The following is a 22,973-nucleotide window of genomic DNA, read 5'->3' on the forward strand; positions in this document are numbered from 1 at the left end:
CGCTCCCCTTGAACGGTATACGGGGTTTGGGAGGTGCAGAGGTGTCCCCCGCATCCATCACATGGAGGCTTTCCCTTATGATGATGCCGTGAGTGTGAGTTGCAAGCGAAGCCGGATCACCACAAAGGGCCGCCACTAAGGGTTATGACTACTCCTGTCCAGGCCTGTCAGGGCCAGGAAGGGGCCCGGCGGGTCTGCCACCCAAGGTATATGCTAATACCTGCTCTCCCTTACAAGATTACCCTCATCACCCCGACTTGCCTCCTAAGCATTCACCTTAGCATCGCAGCCAGGAGCCACCATTCCTATTCATGACCCGGGGACAGCTCCTGCTACTCACTTATCCGTAATGTCTCCTCTCTTGCTCCCAACGAAACGATAATGCCCTCCTCATCACAGCTTTGACCCCACTGCCTCGCTCTGCCCATGTAGCTTCCAGTCCCTCTGGATGAGACTTTTCCAGGAGATGCAAGCAGTAATCGTTTTCCTGCGCATTGCCTACTGATTTGGTGCAACTACTATTTTCGCCCTCAATTCTGCAATGTGTAACTTCCCTGAACTAGGACCAGAGCCTCGCTCTGCTGATGTAGCGCCCAGTGCCTCCCGGATAGGCTTTTTTCGCATTCCAGCTGACGTAGACTGTGTTTTCTTTTCTTCTTTCTCAATATCTTGTATTTTATTGCATTGTATCTTACTTGATCCGACTACTATACTTGGCTTACAACCATGTACCTATAACTGTAACTAGCACCTAGATGCCTACAGGCTTTGTGCGCTGCTATACATGTCCAAATAAATAAATAAAATAAATAATAAAGTTAAATAGAAAAAAAAATGAACCCTGCAACTGAAGTTCCAACCCGCTTTGGGGAAAGGGAACTGATGTCGTAGGGAGAGAGGCGAGTCGAGGCACAGGAAGGAAGGGAAGTGAGCTGTCCAGAGGAAACTTTCGGTAAACGGGTAGCGGGATGCGGGAAAGAGTGATCTACGTGATCACTGCATGTCTCCATTTTCGTGTTTGGCATTTTCGTACATGAAATGACGGGGCGCACAGTGATGACATAGATCTGTTTTCAGTAACCAGAATCCCTGAGATTTTACAGCAGTTAACCGAGTAGCCCTTCCATTTTTGGAGGTAAAAGCTAAATAACATCCAGTGGGCAATAAGAGCGGTACACACAGCAGCACAACTGTGGTCTGGCTTGCTTCAAGTAGTGCACATTTTGCACTGGGAGGCAGACATGCGGCTGTATGTATGGGATTTAAAAGGTATGAGCCTAGCTGAATTTAGGGGCCATAACCATCTCTTAAGCGTAGGGGATTGCGGGCAGCAGGAGGAGTTCAGGTGGATAGGGTTACACTCATGGATAAGTTGCAGACTTATATTTCATTTTATGATCTGTCGGATCGAAATAAAGTTATATGAAATGAATAAATTATAGTTAGTTATTATAGAAGCATGGACAACATCTTAAGGGCCTCATTAGGACCCAGGCGGTAAGGGGTTTACGGCGGCGTAAACAGCGCCAACCCTTACCGCCTGATTCCGAGGTCCCTTAGCGCCATGGAGGATTTAACACCTGCTTTTAGCAGGTGTTAAAATCCATGGCGCTAAGGGACCTGGTTGTTAATTACGCCACCGTAATTTACGGTGGCGTAATTAACGCCTTCCCCACTCCCATTATGCCCTATGGGGCAAAAATGGGAATGGGGAAGGGTAAATGGGTCAATGGGGACTTACCGCCCCACTCACCTCGGAATGGGGCGGTAAGTCCGCCAACCACCATGGCGTAAACATAGTTTACGCCATGGTGGTAAAGGTACGACCCAGGCGGTAACTTACCGCCTGGGTCGTAATGAGGCCCTAAGAGTGGGAGAAAGCCATCAGCCAGGTTTGGCACACTTACAAGCCGATCCTGGCGCATTAATGAGCAGCTAGCATAACAGTCAATAAACAGCAGCTAGGTTTGTAGTACCCTTTAGCCATGGCAGGGTGTCAGTTGAGGGCACTCATCAACAGTGGCGCTGGCTGATGTTGGATCAGTGGCGCTCTCAAGACTGAAGCAACTGATCTGAAGCAACCTCTGACCTGGAATCAGTTGTTGTTAGGAGTAAAAACTCTTTTCCTGAAAATAATTACACATTTTACACCAGGAAGTGAATATTCTGCCCCCCAATGTTGCAGAAGCCAAATCATTCACAAGAAGTATTTAACTTTGTGTGATAATCAGCTTGTATCAATTTAAGAGCACATGTTATTTGATGAATAGCCAGTAAATTAACTCAGCTTTCAACATACTTGTGGTCTAATGTATTCGCAGGCAAGTAACATATGGGATAACGTACACTCTGCCATACCTTAAAAGTCATTGAGGAGCTCTTTGACCAAACAGAGGAACGGGGCCGAAGGCAGTGTTCCTTTGCAAGGTCACAGAACTCCGAAATGACTTGCAATATCATTTCTACACATGATAGGGGATATCTTATTCCTTGCAATACGTTTTCATTCGTTTTATACCTGGCCTCAAGCTCAACCCATTGTGAGATCTTCCAGTTGCTGATACATATAATCAGTGCAGAATCTAATTGTGTTAAAAAAACAAATATGCAGCTTCTAATATGCATATTTTAAAAAATTAAAATATGCTAATGTGTTGCAGGAAAATAGTTTAAGCAGTTTAAAATGCGTCTAACACGTTTGCATTTTGGGCTTTAAAATGAGCATTAACATGCAGAGAGTTTTGCGACTTTGTTTCAAACACCAGCAGTGCACATATTAAACATACTACCACAGACAGTCCCTTCTCAGTTATTTGCTGTAAAAGTCTCACAGAAAGGGATTTCCCAAGAAAGAAATGTGTTCATCTTGTCCCAGCTGTACACAAGGGCTCTAGTGGCAGCAGGAACTCTGCTCTCTGCTGGCGGAAGAAGCAGGCATTGTGACGTCACAACTGAAGCCCTATAGCCGAATACAGGTCAGTAGTGATGTCAATTTCTTATTACAGGTGAGTAGTGATGTCACAGCTTGCCTGGAATTAGGCCATTATTTACAGGTTTTTAATACTGGTATTCCATTCCAGGCTGTGAAGTATTATAACATGTTCATATTTGCGTGTATGCCTTGTTTAGATCATTGGTTAAAATAAAGATGAACTATAGAATTTTCTCTTGAAATTCATCAATAAACATGAACCAGACTGTTACAGAGTGATTTCCCACCTCTACTGGAAAGTCAACTGCACAAGGCCCAAAAAAGCTACAGTGTATTTTGTGACAACTCGATCTTAGCATCAGGGAATGTGCACCTTTTTTTGCATCATATCAAGGCGAAGTACACATACTTAATTGTGTGGCGTAAGGGAATAGAAATTGACACTGAGTGGATTCCTCCCTAATTCTTCCATCTTCCTGGTCCTAATTTCCTTACACCCTGGAAAAGGCTCTATTCATACTCAAAACTGCTGTTTTTGATTCGTAAGAACTCTGTTTGGTCCATCAGCACCTTTGTGATCTTGCCCAGTCAATGTGTTCTTTATCACAGGGGAGTAAACTAACTCCAGAATATGACTTTCAGTTAATGGTGGTATATGGAAATGCCCTTCCTCTTCTCTCAGAAGTATCTGCTTGCATTCAATGTTTTGCAAGAAATTAAAAACTCGTTTTCTTGTGCTGTTTTATGATTTCCCCTTTTTAGTTTTAACTGTTGTGTGGAACTTCAACTGCATCTATAAAGACACAACTACTGGCATAGAAGTACAGATAGAAGGGATATGGTCTATTGGGAGGGGCAATCAGCATGTGGGGGTTGTTTGAATTTCTAGCCACCCATCGACCCCCTCTGGCCATGTTGATCCCCCTTCCCACCCACTACCTAACCTCCATGCTTGAAACACAATTGAATTCCTGTTTAAACAAGCATTGGCAAAGCCAACAGTGTTGACTGTTTTGTAGGTATTTTCCAAGCACCGTTGTTATACGCCCATCTACTCACACCAGACCCATTATGGCATTGCCTGGTAAATGCCTATAGTATGCCTGTACAAAAGCTAAAACTGTTGGCTTTGTCAATGTGTGTTGCCTTCCCATGCACCGGCTACCTGTAAGAAGAAGTTAATACAAACAAAGTGTAAACTTGGGAAAACCCACTCCTCCATGATGTTTGGTCTACTTTATTTGAACTTGAGGTTCATATATAGCTTGACAAAGCTTCCCAACAAGTTCTCCTCTTTCTGAATCCCATGCATACATACGTGACATCAAGCATCTGAAGACAGAGTACATTGGGAGAGCAACACTGCAGGATAAATGAACATACCAACCTTAGCAAAAGGGGTTTTTCCCTATATGGTTGAAATAGCAACTGCAACCAACACAGCAATCCATGCTTTTTTCAACACTGATCACTTCACTGATCAAGCAAACAATGTTCAGTAAAGAGTGATCATAATAGCTGACAAAACATGATTCCAGAAACAAACGTGGGAATTAAATCTTACCTGAAATATGTTCAGCTGTTGATTAATCATATCCGTTTCCATTCCAACTTGGCCTTGAGATTCCTCATGTTTTTCGGCTTCTCCGAGCTGGCCTGAGAAATCTTTTAATTTCTCATACCACTCTTCTAGACGATTCAAAGTTCCCTCCACCTGTTCTCCTCTGGTGTTTGCTCGGTCCAGTAATTTATTGCATTGCTTACTTAAAGCCTCCAAGTCACGTTTTATTCCAACAAGATCGGTGGGCGCCTCAGTGGCCAGCAGCATTTTGCAGGTCTTGTTGGCGTTCTCGTTGCTTTTGATCAGGTCTCCCAGTTTCTTAAGGAAACTGTTGATATCCGCTTTCTGGGTCTGCAGTGTTGCTCGATCCCTTGCAATTGGCGACATGCCATCAAGTTCATCATCAAACTCAGCAAACTGACTGAACATCTCACGTATGGTGTTTTGAAAATGACCTATCCCCTGGAGCTTGGCTTCCAAGAAGGAGCATCTGTCTTCAACCTGCTTGCTAACGGCACTGTGCTCTTGTTCTAATGACTCCGCCTGCCTCAAAAGGTCAGACACTCCGGCTGCATCAGTCGCATCCGTCACCAATTCTTGAGCAACCTTTTTGGTCAGATCCACATTTGGCTGCAAGGCCTGAAGAGTCTTCTGCTGGTTCTGCATGCTGGTCAGGTGCTTGTTGCTACAAGCTTGAACTCCCAGAGTATTCTGCTGCTCTAGCTGTTCCCTGGACACCCGAATTTGCCGTTCAGTGTCTCTCAGAATTTCCTGAAACTCTTTTAGACGCTGGGCCATGTTTTCGAGAGAGTCTTTCTTGCTGTGGATCTGTTCGGTAATGGTGTCCATCTGCTGATTTAGCAATGCTGTCTCGTCTCTAATCACTTCAGAATCGGTTTCACAGGCATTTAATAAGCCCTCTGCTGCGTTGTTCAACAGCTCCACCATTCTTCTCTGTTTCTCAACATTCTTCTGCAATGACTTTGCTTGCCCGATGCTATTTTCTAATTCCAAGGGGTGGATGCAGACTTTTATTTCTGAGAGTTTACGTTGACATTCCTCTAGCCAAGGTGTTAGACTTTCAACATTCTCTCTATATTTCAAGGCCTTCTGCTGGCATTCCTTCAACTTGTTCTGCCTTTCAGCTGCGTTTCTGTTGATTTCACCCCAGTTGCTTTTGAGGGTTCCAAGCTGAGAGTGCAGCTCGGTCCTCTCTGCCCCCTGAGTCTTTTGTAAGAGGCTCTCTCCTTCTCTGGTGACATTTTCATAGGTAGGGAGCTGATCAGCCAGGGACTTCTGGATCTCAGCCTGCTTATTGATCAATGCGCAAAGGGTATCAAGTTTGGCCGAGGCGGGCGGGGCCTGACTGTGTTCTTTTTTCTTTTCGTCCAACCAGTCCTGGAAGTCCTTAGACATTTGCTGGAACTGTTGCGAGCTTGCATACGCTGACTGAAGTTGTTCAACATATCTATCTGCAGGAGACAAAGGCATATATAGAATCATTTTTGAGATTTTTACTGAATAGCCACAGGTAGGGTCGCTTACATTTTTTTGTTTAATGTGCACTCATAACATTCAGTCACATTATGAAATCATTATGTGGTGAGCTCGGGAGGATAGCTCAGCGCCATTGTGCTCGCCTTGGAAGCAAGACGACATGGAGAAACACAGGTTCGATCCCCGGGTCCGTGCTTAGAAACCTCTGGGTATTAAGCGTGTTATAAATAACCTCTCATATCAATAGGAACCAGAGTGTTGTTGGGACCTGCTGTGTGTACGAGAAAAGAAGAAATCCTAGACCCGGACTCTGTACAGAGCTCTTTGCCCAACAGACTGGGCTGCCTTCCTATTCGCATCAGTATTTACCCGAATATGATATAAGCAGGGCTACAAAATCAAGTTGTAATCTACTAGCCAGTCATAAGAAGACACGTGCCACATCAATTCTAAACATACAACAGCGCACCATTTACTACTTGCCAAGAATCAGTTATCGCTAGCCAATGGCTAGTGCGAGCGTAAATGTTGTGCCCTGATATAAGGATCTGGAACAAACAGAAAATATTCTACAAACCTACTTTTCTGCTCTGTACGTTTGTTTCTGCGACAATCATACTAAACTTTGATTGTAGCATATACGTCATGGAAGTATACATGATTTTTTGCCCAAGTGATGCTGCAGCTAAAAGGTGAACATTTTATTTATCCTTCAACTTACATTGGAATGAAGAGTATTTTGGAGGTAGAGAGTAAAATACAATTGTGAAATGTAACTCATTCCAAAGTCAAATGCCAATCATTTTCCTTTTTACACTGCAAATTCTCAGGTCAAATGTTTTTGAATGTTGACTGGGTCTACATAATAAATAGAAGTGCCATCATTTAGGACTGTGCATGCAAATAGAAAATGGACAATATTATTTATTTAGTATTACCATGAAAATGTTAGCGGTGCGTGGTACAAATCCCTATGAAATAACATAGCATAGCATAGCATTGCATGACAGTGTTGGCTATTGCCTTGTGGCCACTTTCTGCCCTGTGGAGTCTGGGTGTAGGTCCGGGCCTCATTTCGATTAGCTGCCATGATTGTCTGATCAGCCATTGGGTTCATTTGTATGGAGTTTAAAAGCGATAATGGAGGTGAAAACGGAATGTTTTCCAATTTATGGGGCACAGCCCCCTAAGTGATGTTGGAGGGTGCCACAAGTCAGCTCTACTATGACGCAAAATCGATGCATCAATTTCCCTGCTTTCAGAAACTAGTAGCACTTTGTCATAGGACAGTTGCCAGATGAAGCAGAGGGAGTCAAAGTGGGAGAGCTCCTAACATCACCGTGCACTCCAACTGGGCCCGGCCAACTTCTGTGAGAGCGAAGGGCGTGTGCTGGGAAGGACCACCACAGAATGGCATAACTATGCTTTCCGAAAAAAACTCAATGGGACTAAGAACAGGCAGTGGGTGTGGGTTTTGGATTGTAGTCCTTCTTGACACAAGTAACGATCCTTTCTGGGAAGGCCACAGCATTTTAGGAGACTGGATCCCTCGCGAGCTGGGGCTGGGATCTCCTGGCAGATAATGACACAGTGCAGCCTTTTCCACAGATGTCTTCTTGAGCTGCAGTGACCATCTCCTATGAAAGGAATGATGGTGGGTGTGGGGGGTCTAATGTCACATAGAGTTAAGTCAACCTACTCATGACATACCCTCTCAGGGTGAAGGGCGTAATACATTTTGCGGTAGTGCTGGGTAGCAAGGGCCTGCCAGTTTTTTTTATATCATGGCAATAGGTGCATTTTTTGTGATCACAGCATTTTGGTGTTAGGGAAGCAATTTTAATTGTGTGAGGTGAAACACACGACACAAACCATTTTGTTTTGGGCGGGTGGGGGATGTTGTGATCTCAGCACGACACCAGAGGGTGCGTGCTGAGTCACGTGTGTTAGGTCACATGTGTCTGACCAAGTCAAATAAGGGGCCGAGCGGTTTGCCGCTCAGCAGTTGCTACAGCACTAATCCCTGTTGTCTGTGTGGCTTATTGCAGCCGGGCAGTGCAGACTGGTCATGGTCCAGTCGTGCTGCCCTGCAACGCATGGCACCCTCACTATGGTGGGGCTGGCACCCCCGGGTCCGTAACAGGGGAGAGCAGTTGGCACAGTGCAGCAGACAATTCTGTCCAATGTGTATCCTCCCTGATATTTCAGTTGGGGCCTAATAAGCAGTTTCTCAGTACCTTACAAGTTTGGGGTCCTGGTTGCAGTGAGCACGTCTGTCATGGCTGATTCGGAGAGTGCCTTCTGCCCCACACTCCTAAGTGAGAGAACTACAGTGGGCCTCTGGCAACAGCAGGTGATCATGGGAGGGCGTTGTTGCCCTTGGAAATTGCATGTAGGGAGAGGAGGTGAGATATGGCAGCCCAGACAGGGTCACGGTTGCTTATTGTGAGAAGAGTTCCAAAGAGCGACTAGTACACAAGAGTTTATTGGAAAAAAGCAACATGTAATGCTCATCTGGATTTCAAGTTTCTGACCATTACCCTAAAAATTTCAATCAACATAAAGTGCTGTAGTTTTTAAGTCCAACCCCTTGACAGGCCATCCAACTGAGCATGCACACATGAATTCCCTTAAACCCTACATCACAAAAGGGATCCCAGGTGCAAAATGTGCACTCACCACTGGCTAGTGATATTGGCCTCTTGGCGAGTAAGAAATGGTGTGCTGTGTCTATGCAAATAATTGAGGTGGCAAGTAACTTTTTTATAGTTGGAAAGTAACTTGGATTTTTGTACCTTACCTTGTTCTAGTTGTGCTTCTATAAATAAAGCGGTCCTCGGGCAAATCAGAAGGTACATGAGCATGTACTCCCCCTGGAATGTGTCTAAAAGCCAGGCACGTGCAATTGGAGGGTTATAATAAACATGGGGTAAAGCTGTCAGATACTTCCCCAAAATATATATGAGATGGATAAAATAAAGTACTAAAGGAGTAGGAAAAAAGCTAATAAAGACAAATATAGTGGGACCTGCCAGTGATTTCTGATGGCTTTGTAAACATTTGTTGAGAAATAAATGGGATCAAAATGGTAACCTGGGCCCACTCTATCTGCAACGTTCTCTTTCTAAATATTCACTTTCGCGAGCCCTTCACTCGTCTACCTCCAACTCTCTGCGTGTGAGCTGCTTCTCTAAGCAAGACGCTTGAGGGGAGATCTTCATCCACTGCAGTGACTCCCTATGGAACAGCCTCCCTGCCACTCTCTGTCTTGAGCCGGATCTCCTTAGGTTCCGGAAACACCTGAAGACTTTCCTCTTCACCTCCTCCTTCTCTCTCCCCCTCCCCTGCTAACCACCTCTTTCTGCTCTCTCACACTCTCTCCTCTACTTCTGCTCAGTTTCGCAGAATGTCTGCCTGGTGCACCTTCAGAGCCTCACAGGTCCCAAGCTTCCTCACCAGTCCCCTGCACTTGCCCCCGGGCCTTGTACTTGCTGCAGCACTACTGCACTTAGGTTAGGACCCACGAGAGTGGTATCTCTCTGCACTCAATCTAGGTTCTCATGAGACTGGTCGCACTTGCTCCCTGTTGCCCCCCCACCACTTCCTGTTTCTGTTCACCTGCATAATCTGAATGTACCATGCCTAGTAAGATCGTTTGTCTTGTCTTCCCTATGTCTTCCCCTCACATGCATGGATGCGCTTTGAAACACTTGTGTATAAGCGCATAATAAATAAACAATCAATCAAACCTGGGTGTTATGGCAGTCCAGCTTTCGTCTGTATTTTCTGGCAAATGTTGATTGAGAGTTAAGTGGGATTGACATGGTAACCAGGGCATTGTGGCAGTCTGGAGTTGTTGGTGCATCAGTTTTTAGATGCATGTTGTAGCAATACAGGCATAGAGTTGATTGATTCCGCCCTAAATGGAGCTAGTGGACATATTACGTATGAGTCAAGATTTAACTAATAACGGGGCTGATGTGGGTAAGTATTGGAAAAGAAGGCAAAATATCCTCGTATGGACGTATGCCATGACCTAATTCTATTCAACACACAGTGCTGCACACAAAAAACAGAGGCACAAAAGGGTTACAAAATGGAGTTGAAACACAGAGACGATCATTCCCAGCGGCTCCCTTCCGAGTCCAGAGCATAGGGCGCGCATGTCCATCCCCGCCAGTGCTCGCCTCTCTCGCTGACCAAGCGAGGTGCGCCGTGCAGGCAGCTGTGCATGGAGGACGAGGCACTATCCCCAGCCCCCTCCTCGTATACACATTTCTCCCTCGCCCACTGCTCTGCTGACCACCCCACGCCCCCACTCTTTTCAGAATTAGTTTGTAATTGCGCCCGGGGGCACAGCGCTAGACTAGATCGAGTACAGGGAAGACGTTTAAAAAAGATGACTTTCTCAGAGAGCAGGAATTCACCTAAATTCTCAATGAATCAGCTCCATTAACCCTCATTGAAAAATGAACTAGGAACTGGGTTTGCTGCCCCTCAGGCCCTTGCCCAAATGAAAATAGTAAGAGAATCCAAAGTTGTGCAACTAGAGAAATAGGGCCATCGCCTTGTTTGCAAAGCTTCTGCCTTCCAGCGGCAAAATGCGAATGATAACAAAATAATGCGTCATACTCGCGAGTTTACAGTTCAGTGTGATGAAAACCAACAGGTAGAAATAGGTACTGCACTTTGTGTGATAATCTGACACTAACATGAACATGTAGTTATGAGGTGTGCAAAGAATATATGCACCTGCTTAACTTTTAGCGCATAATTTACACGTTTGTTAGAAAGAAAAAGACTATTACATGGAATCTATACAAGTCTAAATGAGAAACAAAACATGTGGATGGAAGATGCATGCAGAGTCCGGATGTCTCGGTGGAAAACCCGCTGTGCGAAACAGGACATGATCTTGCAAGTTGAGAACAGTGTCGTGCTTAATGAACTCTAAGGAACACGTTGACGTTCATCTGGTATTTTCTGCGTTCTGTGTGTCATCAATCTTCTATTTGGATATTCTCCCAGAAAGCTTTCACTGTGTAGCTGTCAGGCTAGGAAAGGACTCTATGGTGAACATCTCAGGAATACTCTACTGGTGATTGGCTCAAGGATCTGTGTGGTAGCCAATCATCTTACTCAGTGTGAATAGAGTAACCACTGCTATTTGCGGCATTCCGGACCATCCAATGGGCTTCTCGCTCCTCCAAGTTTTTTTTCTCTACTACTTACCCTTTTCTATACCCACTCTGCAATCCAAGGAAGCCCTCACATGCATCTCATGAACATTTATTTTATTCTTAACTAAGAAGCTCCCGCCCTTGGTGAAAGAAAACTCGCTGGGAGGAATAACTCGGTTTCAAAGCAGAGGCAACGTTTGTTAATATTATTGAAAACAAAGCATGTGACAAAAAGCCGACATTTGCGGGGTTAGCACTGGCAAGCGGTTGACACACACACTCCTGCGGTTGTCTGCACAGCCCAAGACATGGATATGGCGGGCTGGTTTGAAAGGAGGCATACAGGAGTAGTAACCCATCACGTACACCCTCACAACCCAGATTAGAACTATTTGCAGGATAGCACCCAAGGAAGGGATATACCCCACTTTCCAACCACAAAATGGACCTTCAGAACCAGCAAAATGCCAGTGATCACCAGAGAGGGACTGCATATCCAAGATGGAAGGTACACTGATGTCAACATAGGCCTCCGGAAATATGCATGGGCCTGCTCCCCAACCCGAAGCAGCTGGGGCATTCACAATTCTCTGGCCAGCATATACCAGGCTGAAGTCATCCAAACATTCAGGAGACATGCAAGTCATTCCGCTACAAAGTGAAAAAGGAGGATGAAACAGAAAGATAAGAGGAAGTCAGTTGCTGGAAGCATGATATGAAGGGCAGTGGGTGGCAGAGTGATAAGAAGGAAACGTGCAGGGAGTATGTGGAGGTGGCACAGAGGAGCAGAAAGGAGGAGAGAGCATACTGGAAAAGAAACGCCAGGAGGTAAAGGGTGTACAGAAGAGAAAAACCACGAGGAGAGGAGAACATCAAAGATGGAGGAAAGAGCAGAGGTAAAAGAGCTGTAACTGCAAGGAGCAGAAAGGGGGGAGGCCAGAGCACCAGACAGAGAGACAGGAGCAGAGGGAAAGGAGGTGGAAGTGAATAATGAGGAGTCAAGGCGGTAACAGCGAATGTGGAAGAGCAGCAAGGGGGGGGGGCAGTGGAAAACCAAGAGGACGGAGCAGGTGCAGAGAAGAGAATGGAATGAGTGGTAGAGGCGGAGCAGATTTGAGCATGGCAGAACATAGAGAAGCGAGAAGCAGAAGGGGGAAAAAGAGGAGAAGGAAAGAGTAGGTGATAAAGAGGAGGAGGTTTGGAAGGAGAGACGGACAACACAAGGGAAAGGGCTGGTCAAAATCAAAAGTCCTGGAGAGACTCCTAGTTTGCTGATGCAGTAGCACCCAAATCTGTCTCCCACAACCTACCAAGGGGGTAGGTCTGAGAACCAAAGGGCCCAAATGAATCCCACAAAGGATCTCGGAGCGTCTGATGAGTGGCCCAGGTCTAGAGGACCCTGGGCAATAGGGGTTGTGGTGCTAGTTTTGTCTCAGGACAAGTGTGACATCCTGACAACATTTACAAAAGCCAAGCAAGCAACTTCCACAGTCAAGAAAAAGGTCTAGGGTACTTAAAACACCAAAGACTGAGCAATGTGTGTTTCATGCGAGGAAGGCTGAGTCTAGGGGAGAGGGAAGGGAAGGGGACTACAGTCGTGCTATGAAACCTACTTGTTCATGTTTTGTTGATTTCCCACCAAGGAAACTCAATTAAATCTAATCTCTTGCTCGTCTCTTTGAACTATAAACATCATTGAGCTATCGAACTTGTCTTTGAGTCGTCCCCTGATCACTCTGACATGACAGCGGACAGTTCTAAAGTGGCTATTGCATAACATTCTTTAGCCACTCTGGGTGCATAATACTTAGGTCGTAAATTGGCCATAGTGCCTGCATTGGTGCCGGTATGTTTTTTTTATGAGGGGAAGAATATTGTATGTTTCAGTTTCTGCGATGCTGCCCAAGAGGACTGTGAAACTGATGTGTGAAGTAATGAGGGTGCCACAACCGACAAGCCCAGGTTAACCACTTTAGCTTTGCAGAGGCCAGTGGGAGGAGATGTTTTATAGCTGTCAGAAATCTGGCTATATCCTCTTTATAGCAAATAGTGAATTCCTCAATCCCAATAGGAAGGAATTACAGTTTTGGCTGTAACCGGAAGGTGAGGAGAAAATGGTGGGGATGTTTGAGCAAATAAATTCCCTTTTTAACTTAAAAGACGAAACGAATTAATTGCAGATCTATTGTGGGGGCACGGATAAGAAAGTCTGAAGTTTTGCCGACTCCCTATATATTGTAAAAAGTCCCTGAGAGGAGTTTTCTTCTCTGGCGATTTGGTCCTGGTAATACAATATTGTAGAGCTATTTCCTGTCTTGGTCGTTTTTCTGAGAGGCTGTATGACCAGTGGGGAGTCCAGACCATTGTCATCTGCCTTCAGGATTTGTTATCTGATTTTACAGTTGGCGTAGACTACTGTTAAACCAGACAATGGCAGACCTTCGGCTGGCTTCTCTTTTGGTGTTTTAGAAATGTACCTTAGTCTAGGATGGTGGGTAACAACTTTTCTCCTAAATCAAGTATGACTGGTGAGACTGTTACACAGTAGTACAGTACACATGGTGTCAAAAAAGGTAAAAGCATGATTGATGGTGGTGCCAGAGGGGTTGAATGCCGTCGAGGACCAGCACACCCCTTAGACTTTTTCTTCCGATGAGGAGGGCTGAACCTCAGAGTGTCCTAAGGGCACTGCGGTGGCACAGGCCCCAGTGCAGGTGGCATCCTCTGCTGGATCTCCGTGACCAGAGTGTGTAGAGTCGTTAGAATATTCAGCAACACATCCCTCCGTTGAGGGGTGAAATAAGCCTGCGGCGTAGGGTCTGGACTGATGCCCTTCCTTTTACGTGCAGACGATGTAGGCTCACCGCCCTCAGATTCTCCTCCCTCTTGATCTGTATAGTAGTCATCTGGCAAATCATTGTTGCCGTCATCAGAGCTTGAATAAATCTGCACTGGTTTTCTTGGAGCAGCACGTGGGTCCACATCCCGTGGAGATTCCACCTGGGGTGCCTTGTCCTCCTCTCGTTCCTTCTCTGGGGGCTTCTGGGCCGATGCAGTTGCAGGGCCTTACCCCAACCCTGGGGTGCCTGCTGTCTTTGTTGCTGCCTCTGTAGCTGTATCACACCTGCAGGGTAAGGACACACAAGGGGTGGCCATCGTAGGCACCACCTTCATGGACCCATTCTCATTCAATTTTGTTGTGGTGTACGTCGTTGACTTTGTCGACGATGTGCTTGACAAAGCCTTCGTCGACAGGGCCATCGTCGAGTCGGTTGACTTGAAAGGCTGAGAAGTATTAGTTAGTTTCGACGAGTCCTCCACAGACTTCTCCCTTGTCGGTTTGCCTGCTGATAAACAGAGTTTGGACAGGGTTAGGGACTTTCTCTTAGAAAAGGCCCCTTTCGTTGGCAGGTTCACTGTGGAGACTAATGGTGATGTCGATCGCACTCTGCCCGACTTGGGACCCACATCCGCTGCAAACCAAGCGGAGCAGAGCTTGTCCTTCTCTTGGACCTCCACGGGTGGCCGGTCCTGGGTGAGGCATGATCCTGCCCGCAGGCCGAGTCAGGGTCTTGTTTGATTTGAGCCACGCTGCCAGCCTGCTTTAGCAATCTTTCTTGGTTTTCTTTAAGAAACCATAGCACATCTCGCATCCCTTCTCATTGTGGTCCGGACGCAGGTAGGATAAGCATTTATGATGTCAATCTTCTATGAATACGTTCCATAATCCACACTTCGCACAGAGTTTGAAGAGCATTCTGCCTTCCTTCTGCTCTGACATGGTTGAAAAGGCGCAAAGAAGGCCCAAGGCCAGGCCTTCTCAAAACGTCAATGGACGATCTGACGGTGGATGAAGATCTTTGCCGGTAGCGGATCCCCGCTGTCGGTAGTTGTCCGTCGATCGAAAACGATAAGCAAAAAAATCGGTCAAAACAAATCAATTTTCTATGGAAAAACTTGAAAATGTACAAAATTGCTCATAGAGCAACATGAGGACTCCCAACACTAAAGTGTGCAGTAAAAATCTGAAGATGGCCATCATGGGTGGAGCTTAGGGGGAGGACAGTCATTGGATGGGGCAGTATGGCACAAAGGACAGTGATTGGTTTAGGGAAAAATACAGTTTTAAAGTGAACGTGAAACTGTTTCTTATTTTACCAAGGATTCCCAGCCTAACGATGGGGAATATTCATGAGCATGTGAATCCATGCCAGACCCCATGCTGAAGAAAGTGCTCTTCCGGCGTGACAGCACCAACGTCCTAGCTAATGTCCTGCAGTTCAGCTGAGGGGAGAGACGCCAGGCAGCTGCTGGAGCTAGAGCCATGCCCCCTCCGATCACTGTGGCACCCTGTGTGTTACAAGGGACTGCACGCCAGTGCCCGTGCCGACATCTGCGCTAAAGTCACATTGTTCTACTGGGGGAGAGAAGCCAGAAAGCTGCTGGGGCTAGAGCCATGCTCCTCCAGTCCTCGCTGCAGGCCGGATATTCCAAAAGGCTCTTTCGGCACCTGAGCGCCCGTGCCGAATTCTGTGCTAAAGTCGCACTGTTCTGCTGAGGGAGAGAAGCCAGGAAGCTGCTGGGGTTAGAACCACACCCCCTCTTGTCACTGCTGCAGCTGGGTGTTCTAAAGGGCTTGTCCTGAAGTGTGGCCTATTCACAGTGGTCGGTGTAGTAAGGCGTGAAAATCTATTTTGGACCCTGTTTTACGATTTTAGAAATGGGGAAACGGAAGGCTCTGGTAAACCATGATCATTTACCAGTCGCTAAAAATCCTGCTGTTGCTGGGGCGCCAATCAATGAAGTGAATGACTTAATTTCAGAAATAAAAACCCTTTCAGTTTATGTAAACAAGAGGACGGTTGTTTGTTCTCTCTGGCAGTTGAGATCCATGACTCTTGTGCCCCGAAACAGGGCCCAACTACACCTAAAAAGGACTGTCAACAGGATAGAAATGTCAAAGTAAGAAATGATGAAAGTGCTAAAGAAGGCGAAGTCCAGATCTTTATTGATAAAGGAGCGGCGCATTTAGCACATTGTGACCTTAATGGTGATAAGGAGCCGTCCAATATGTGCCTAAGGTGAACAATGCAGCCACACACACCCATCTATTTCAGATTAATTCTATGGACTCCGTTATTAATTTTATGTCGGGTCTAAAAACTGTCTGTTGTGAAATTTAAGTAGATTGTTTAGAGAGGTAGAGATTTTAAACATATTAACTGATGTTTTAAGTGATTTGATTCAATATTTTTAAAAACAATTGCAAAGACAAAATGTCGCAATCGGCTAATAATGAGGTCATATTAATTGAGGATAACATTTTAAAGTTATTCAGGCCGAACAAGAAACTAGGGATAAAGTAGTTAGCAAGTTAACTGGTGAGCTTATAAGAAAAGAGCACACGAGTTCTGGGCCTGTAACCTCTGAAACCGAAGGGAGTGGAAACCAGATTGAATGGTCATAGGGATAAATAGTTGAAAAGTAGAGCTGATGGGGACAATGGCAGCACATTGTATATGACAATGGTAAGAAAAGTCCCAGGAAACCAATGGGAACAACCAGTTACTTTGACAAACAAAGTCATAAACTGAATCCAATATGTGAAAGGTTGATGTGGTATCTTTAGAGAAGATTTAATACGTGTATGCTGATCAGCAGACACAAGGAATTCCCTAGATGACATCATGAAGGTTGATTTGATTAATCTGGAACTGGTGGGTGGTTTACTTGCTACCGATATTCACTGCCTACCCCCACAGATGACACAGATTGTGTTAAGGAAAAACCTAAAGGAGGATGCAGCTATGCCCGATTATATTTTGCCAAATACCCCAAGAAAAGAGGTTTCTAAGAGATACGCTACTTGTGCCAGTGAAAACAGTGTAAATGTTTGTCGCAACCTCAATTGACGTCATTACCGAACTCTGCCTCCAACTTTGCAGAATACTAATCTCTCTAATAAAGGAAAGAAAGCTTTGACTATAGTCATCTGCCACATAGTGGCCCTGGGACCAAAATGGAAGACCCTGACTGGCGAAATTATATTGAAACTTTTAATGTCATTTGTTTTCAAGAGACATGCTCCACATCAGTATATATATATTGCTGGGGTGCCAAGTCTTCTGGATTCCAGTGACTGAGGGCCAGTTGGGTAAACAATTTGGTAGACCGTGTGGGGGTCTGACTATATGGCGGCATGCAACCTTAAGATATGAAATTGTAGAGTGTCCAATAAAAAACCCTGAAATTCTCTGCCTAGGCTTTTATGAAAATAAGGTCCTAACACTGAGCAAAGGGCGTGTTGCTCTCAGACCTATGGAAGCTCTAAAAACCTTTTCTAGATCAGCCTATTTCTTAACTACCTTATAACAGAGTACCAACATTTTCATAGCAGGGGACATTCACACCTGGGGAAGGGTCGAAAAGCAGGTGAGAACACACAGTGTACCCCCTGCATTTTCCAGCCACCCGAGGCCCTTCCCTGGGTACCACCATCTTATTTGTGGGGAGGCAACAGGGAGCCTCTCCATATTGCCTCCCCATGCCCCTGCCCCACCTATCCCCTCTCCTCCAAGGAATCTCACCTCCTTCCCCCACCCCGTCCCTCTTCACGTACCTTACATGCTGGCCTGAAGCTTTGTGCTTCAGTCCCAGCACTCCGACCCGCTTGCGGCCACCTTAGAAATAGAAAAGGGACCAACTCCCTTTTCTATTTAATCTGGCGGCGGTTATCTTTTTTTTTTACCCGAGTTTGGGCTCTCACAATACTCACACAGCCCACGTGCCAGAAAACCCCAAGAACACTATTTGCACTCCAGGTGAACTCCGGGGTGTGAATAGTAATCACACTCGCTTAATGGGGTGTACAGGGCCAGTACCTAGGCCTGGGCTGGGGGGCGGTTACTGGCCCTGTGAATCCCTCTAAGTGAGGGTGATTGCCATATTGGAATTTATATCAAATGAGGAGGATTTATCCTGAACAATTTCAGATTTAATGGGTCAGCCGTTTAATCGCCAACATAGAGATTACATTGAATTTGCCACTATGATCACAAATTAGGGCTCAAAGCAGGCAATGGCTGTTTACCAAGAGATAGGCTTGGTCAACCAGCTTATAAGAAGGGGCCACATAAGATCCCACATTGATTGCATTCGAATTGTATTGGAATGTTGGAAATTGTTTAATGATTTATATGTGGATATGAGACCAGAGATCCAGTGGTGTTGAGTTTTTCTAACCTACAGAAATGTAATAATATTGTTAATAACGATATGGATATGGGAATCTCAATATGTGGTGCTAATTTAGTCACAGTTCTTGAGATTTTTACATACTAATTACAAAAAACAGTGTTGACATTAATATGGTTTATGATGAGGTGACACAGGCTATTTTACCTTCTGTTAACAGCTGTTAACAGACACGATTACCAAATCATGTTAATGGTTGGTTTGACGAGGATTGAAAACGTGTATGATTGTTTGTTAAGCAATATGACCCGAACGGCGGGGGCATTACAGACTCAGGTAATGCTCCGGGGCCTTCGTTAAGGCCCTCGCTTCGCTCAGGCCTATAACTATGGGTCATATTGCTATTAGTACCCCGGGCTGCAATATCTGCGTGACCGGGGCACTAAAAGCATTTTTTTCTGTCCTGAAACGTTGCAGCGTTTCAGGACAGAAAATAAAATAAAAAGAAACTACCAAGAAAATGTCCGCCGAGAAAGGGAAAACGGAGTCTGTTTTCCCTTTCCATGGCGGCCATCGGGAGCGGACGCGCCGGCGCGTCCGCTCCCGAAAAAGGACCAAAAAGAAGGTAAGTGGGGTTGGGAGGGCAGGGGGGGGGATGGGAGAAAAAAAAAACGTACCTGCATCCCTGGTGAGGGACAATGGAAGCCTCCAGTCGTGTGGAGGCGCGGAGCGGGGATGGCCCCGCTCCAAGTCTCCACACGGCTGGAGGATGCCATCGTCCCCCACTGGGGACACAGGAGCAAGAAGGTAAGTGGGGGTGAGAGGAGGAGGTAGCAAAAGGAATTTTTAAAAAAAGCCTTACCCGAGTCCCCAGCAGGGGGCGAAGGCAGCCTCTCAGCTGCGGGGAGGCTCGCAGCGGGGATGGTCGCGCTTCCAGTCTCCTCATTGGCTGAGGGGCTGCCACGCCCCGCCAAGGACAAGGCGGCTGGAATCCCGGCCGAGAATCGAAGGATTCTCGGTCGGGTAAGGACCCGGCGAGAGCCAATCAGAATGCGTGTTGCATTCTGCTTGACTCTCGCCAGGTACTAATAAAAGTTACAACCCAAGTGAGGTCTCCAAAAGGAGAAAGGAATATAAAGAGCTACTGAAGAATAAAGTTTGTAGTGCAAAGTTGATGGTGCTCCCTTAAAGAGTGGCTCATCGCAAAGACCAAAAGACCTCTTGGAACATTGTTGCTAAAGGGCAAGATATCAAGGATGTGGTGAGTTACCAACAGCAATATTACTAGAAATGTGGCATACATGTTTCAAGAATCACTATATTAATTTGAATCTTGCCACTGGCTCTTTAGCTAAAGAATACCAATCAGCTAACCAAAATGTCTCTTTTGGTAATTTGATTTTTATGGAATCAGAAGTAAAATCTGCATTATATTCTCAAAAATAGAGAATGCTCCTGGGCCATATAAGATTCCCATTGAGCTACATTTTAACGAACCAACAATTTTGATCACATTCCTGAAGTTTTGTTTTTTTATACACACAGATGGAAATATCCCTACAAGATGGCTAGCAGCAGAAATAATCCTGATTTTTAAAAATGGGGATAGAGAATCTCTAGGAAATTATTGCCTGATATCATTGAAAGTATGGCCAAAATGTAGAACAAAATTCTGTTGACTAGATTGGAGACTTGTGTCCGAGAATCAGATATTTTTCTGGTCCTACAGGGGGCATTAGAGAAAAAAAAGGGACACAATTGAACATTGTTTTCTCATTTGTGCACTAAAAGAGATATACTATAATCAAAAGAACATGTTTTATATCTTGTTTTTCTCGATTTTAAAGCTGCATTCAACAAAGTGGAAAGAGAAACTTATGGTTAGTTTTGGGTAAATTACAGACAGCAGCCCAGCTCCTAAATGCCATTAAAGCTCTACATGAATTTAACCAAGCAAATGTTAGATTTGTATGTGTCATCCTTAAGGGGGTAAGGCTTAACATCTGTGTGAATACACCTCAGCCCAAACCTAGCTACACTTCCACTTGTTTTCCTATGAGTTTTGAGTTTGAGGGCTACACTTTCGAAATTTAAAAAGTAAAAGGAGGGGTCCTCTCCTCCTGTGTATTTTTGCAATACAGTGGTGGGTACATGGGGTTGCTGCTGCGTTGTCGCGGAATCCAGGATCTTAACTTGTTGCATCTGGATGGCCTGTTGAAAAGGCTGTCTGCTTGTGCCTGTTGGTTTCATAGTTGAAAGGCCTGTTGCCGTTGTTACTGGCCTTCCGTTAGGGCTTTGATGAGGGCCTCCATAGCACTGTTGTATGTATCCCACTTGTGACTTGTTTGGTAACGAAAATACCACTCCACACTCTGAAGTTGTATCTGTATTCTCCTTTAATTGCTTCTAGCAGCCTTGGCACAACTGCTTCATTGTAACAAGTGATATACAAACATATGTCCCTTTGTCTCTCCTGGTCTGTGTCTCAGCAGGTCCTGGGCTCTTCAGGCTGCTCTCAGTCAAAATGCCCAGGTATACTCTATTGTATCCCCTTTCCCGCTCTCCCAAGTTTGTAATAGAAATTCACCATCATTCAGTGGGCACCCTCTTTTTATCTCCCTCACTCTCATAGGTTCTGGCTTTCAAATTAATAGGCTCTACCCCTTCAGCACATTCTCCCCCTGCATGTTGTGACAAGGTGGTGTGATGCTCTGTGCTTCCTAGTATCCTAGTGTCCCCAGCGGCTCTTGCTCCGCCCCTCTTCAGCCCTGTGTTGATCCCAGTCTCCATGTTGGCCATGTCCTGCTCCACTCCTTGGATCTGGCAGGTCCTCTGGCCAGTCATCTTCATTGTCCTATGGCTCTCAGCTTGCCTTGGAGAGTTGTCCCTGCTGCTAGCGCTATTGTGGAAAGGCCCTGCTCCCAAGCGCCATGTCCTGTCGCTGCAGTCCAGTCCAGCAATGCACTGTTCTTCTCATCAAATGGGCTCCAGTCGGTGCGACCAACCCCTTCAGGTAAAATGGAATGGTGTTTCCCTGTTGTATACGTGCAGAAAGTGGAAACCGGAAACAGGTGGCATAGTGATTGCTATAGACTTTTATTTAAGATCAAAATAAAGAGAAAACCTACCTTTCCCTATATCTATGAGCGGTTTCCCTGCCTCAACTAAAAGTACTAATGGGTATGTCAAGATGTTGTTGCAGCTAAAAAGAGTCCACTGTCCTGTGTCAAACGTCCCTATCCCTGTCCCAAAAACATATAACTAAACTAAAGTTCTACTAATGTTCTTGGTCCAGGAGAATGATTCCATCCTCCCGGATTGGATGGTACAATTCTGCTTGCAAGTCCCTTCCCATTACTTCAATACTTCAAAACAAAGAATTGTCGTTTTTGCTTCAAAAGTTCATTATTTCTTCCCTCTAGGGGGAATGAATCACTTCCCCGGATCACTGGTTTAATCCTCCCTGTAAATGCAATTACCAGGAGAATGAATCCCGTCTCCTGATGTCTGGGTTTCAAGAGCTTTTCCCCCACACAAAGCTAGGGGGGATGACTCCCTTCCCCAGGGCCCTCTTTTCACTTGGTTTCATGATTTCGCAATGCCAGGGGGCCGACTCCTTTTCCCTGGCCTTCCTTGGCTTTGTTCTCACACTCTCTTGGCTTTTCCTTTCACAGTTCACAACACCGGGGAAATGACTCCCTTCCCCATGCCTTTCTTGGCTTTAGTTTCACAGTTTACACCAGTGGGAATGACTTCCTTCCCCTGGCCTTTCTTGGCTTTACTTTCACAGTTCACAACACCAGAGGAAATGACTCCTCTCCCCTGGCCTTTCTTGGCTTTACTTTCACAGTTCACAACACCAGAGGATATGACTTCACCCCTCTGGACTTTCTTGGCTTTACTTTCACAGTTCACAACACCAGGGGGATGACTCCCTTCCATTGGGCTTTCCTGGTTTTACTTTCACAGTTTACAACACCAGGGATGATGTCTCCCTTCCCCTAGCCTTTCTGAGGCTTTGTATCACAGTTTACAATGCCAGGGACAATGTCTCCCTTCCCCTGGCCTTTCTCATATATAAACCATACCCGGGTTTCTTTAGTGCTTCAATCTGGGCAGACCTAGTTCACTCGCCTGTCAGGTACTGCCACGAAGAAGATGGCTAGTGAGGATCTCCTCCTCAAGTTGCAGGTTCCTAACCCTGTTTTCTCCTCTGTATTTTGTTCCTGATATAACTAGTTCACTCTCCTGCCAGGTACTATCATATGGCCAATTTCTTAAGATACTCTCCTTGGCTATATCTGTGTCCCAGACCCTCAATCTCGACAGCCCATGTACCTGCTGGGACTCTGCCGGTTCATCTCCATTGGTCGCGTGCCTCTCTTACATCTTGTATGTTCGGGTTCTCGTGTTCTTGAGCTGCTGCCACAGCATCTGCAGCGGCTCTGCAGTGCTTCTCTGTGGGCGGATTGTGCATCTTGCCGCAACCACGCAGTACCGTTACTTCTTCCACCTGGACCTCAGCTCTTCCAGTTCCTAGGTCTGCCCAGGCATCGCAGACTGGATACGGATGCCTTGGCTCCTTCGCATGCGTCCCGGTAAGCAGCAG

General features: G+C 45.8%; 1 protein-coding gene across 19 annotated transcripts in view; it reads right to left on the reverse strand.

The window, feature by feature from the left end:
- The window catches only part of DST (dystonin), a 2,190,048-nt gene that overhangs the window by 419,685 nt on the left and 1,747,390 nt on the right, over positions 1-22,973 (reverse strand). For all 19 annotated transcript variants that reach the window (XM_069606170.1, XM_069606155.1, XM_069606164.1 and 16 more), the window contains one exon: positions 4,497-5,965. In XM_069606170.1, coding sequence (XP_069462271.1) covers positions 4,497-5,965 — 1,469 coding nt within the window. The remainder of the gene's footprint in view (positions 1-4,496; positions 5,966-22,973) is intronic.

Source organism: Ambystoma mexicanum, chromosome 4p (genome assembly GCF_040938575.1).
Source record: "Ambystoma mexicanum isolate Mex_15411 chromosome 4p, UKY_AmexF1_1, whole genome shotgun sequence".
Classification (NCBI taxonomy): Eukaryota; Metazoa; Chordata; class Amphibia; order Caudata; family Ambystomatidae; genus Ambystoma; species Ambystoma mexicanum.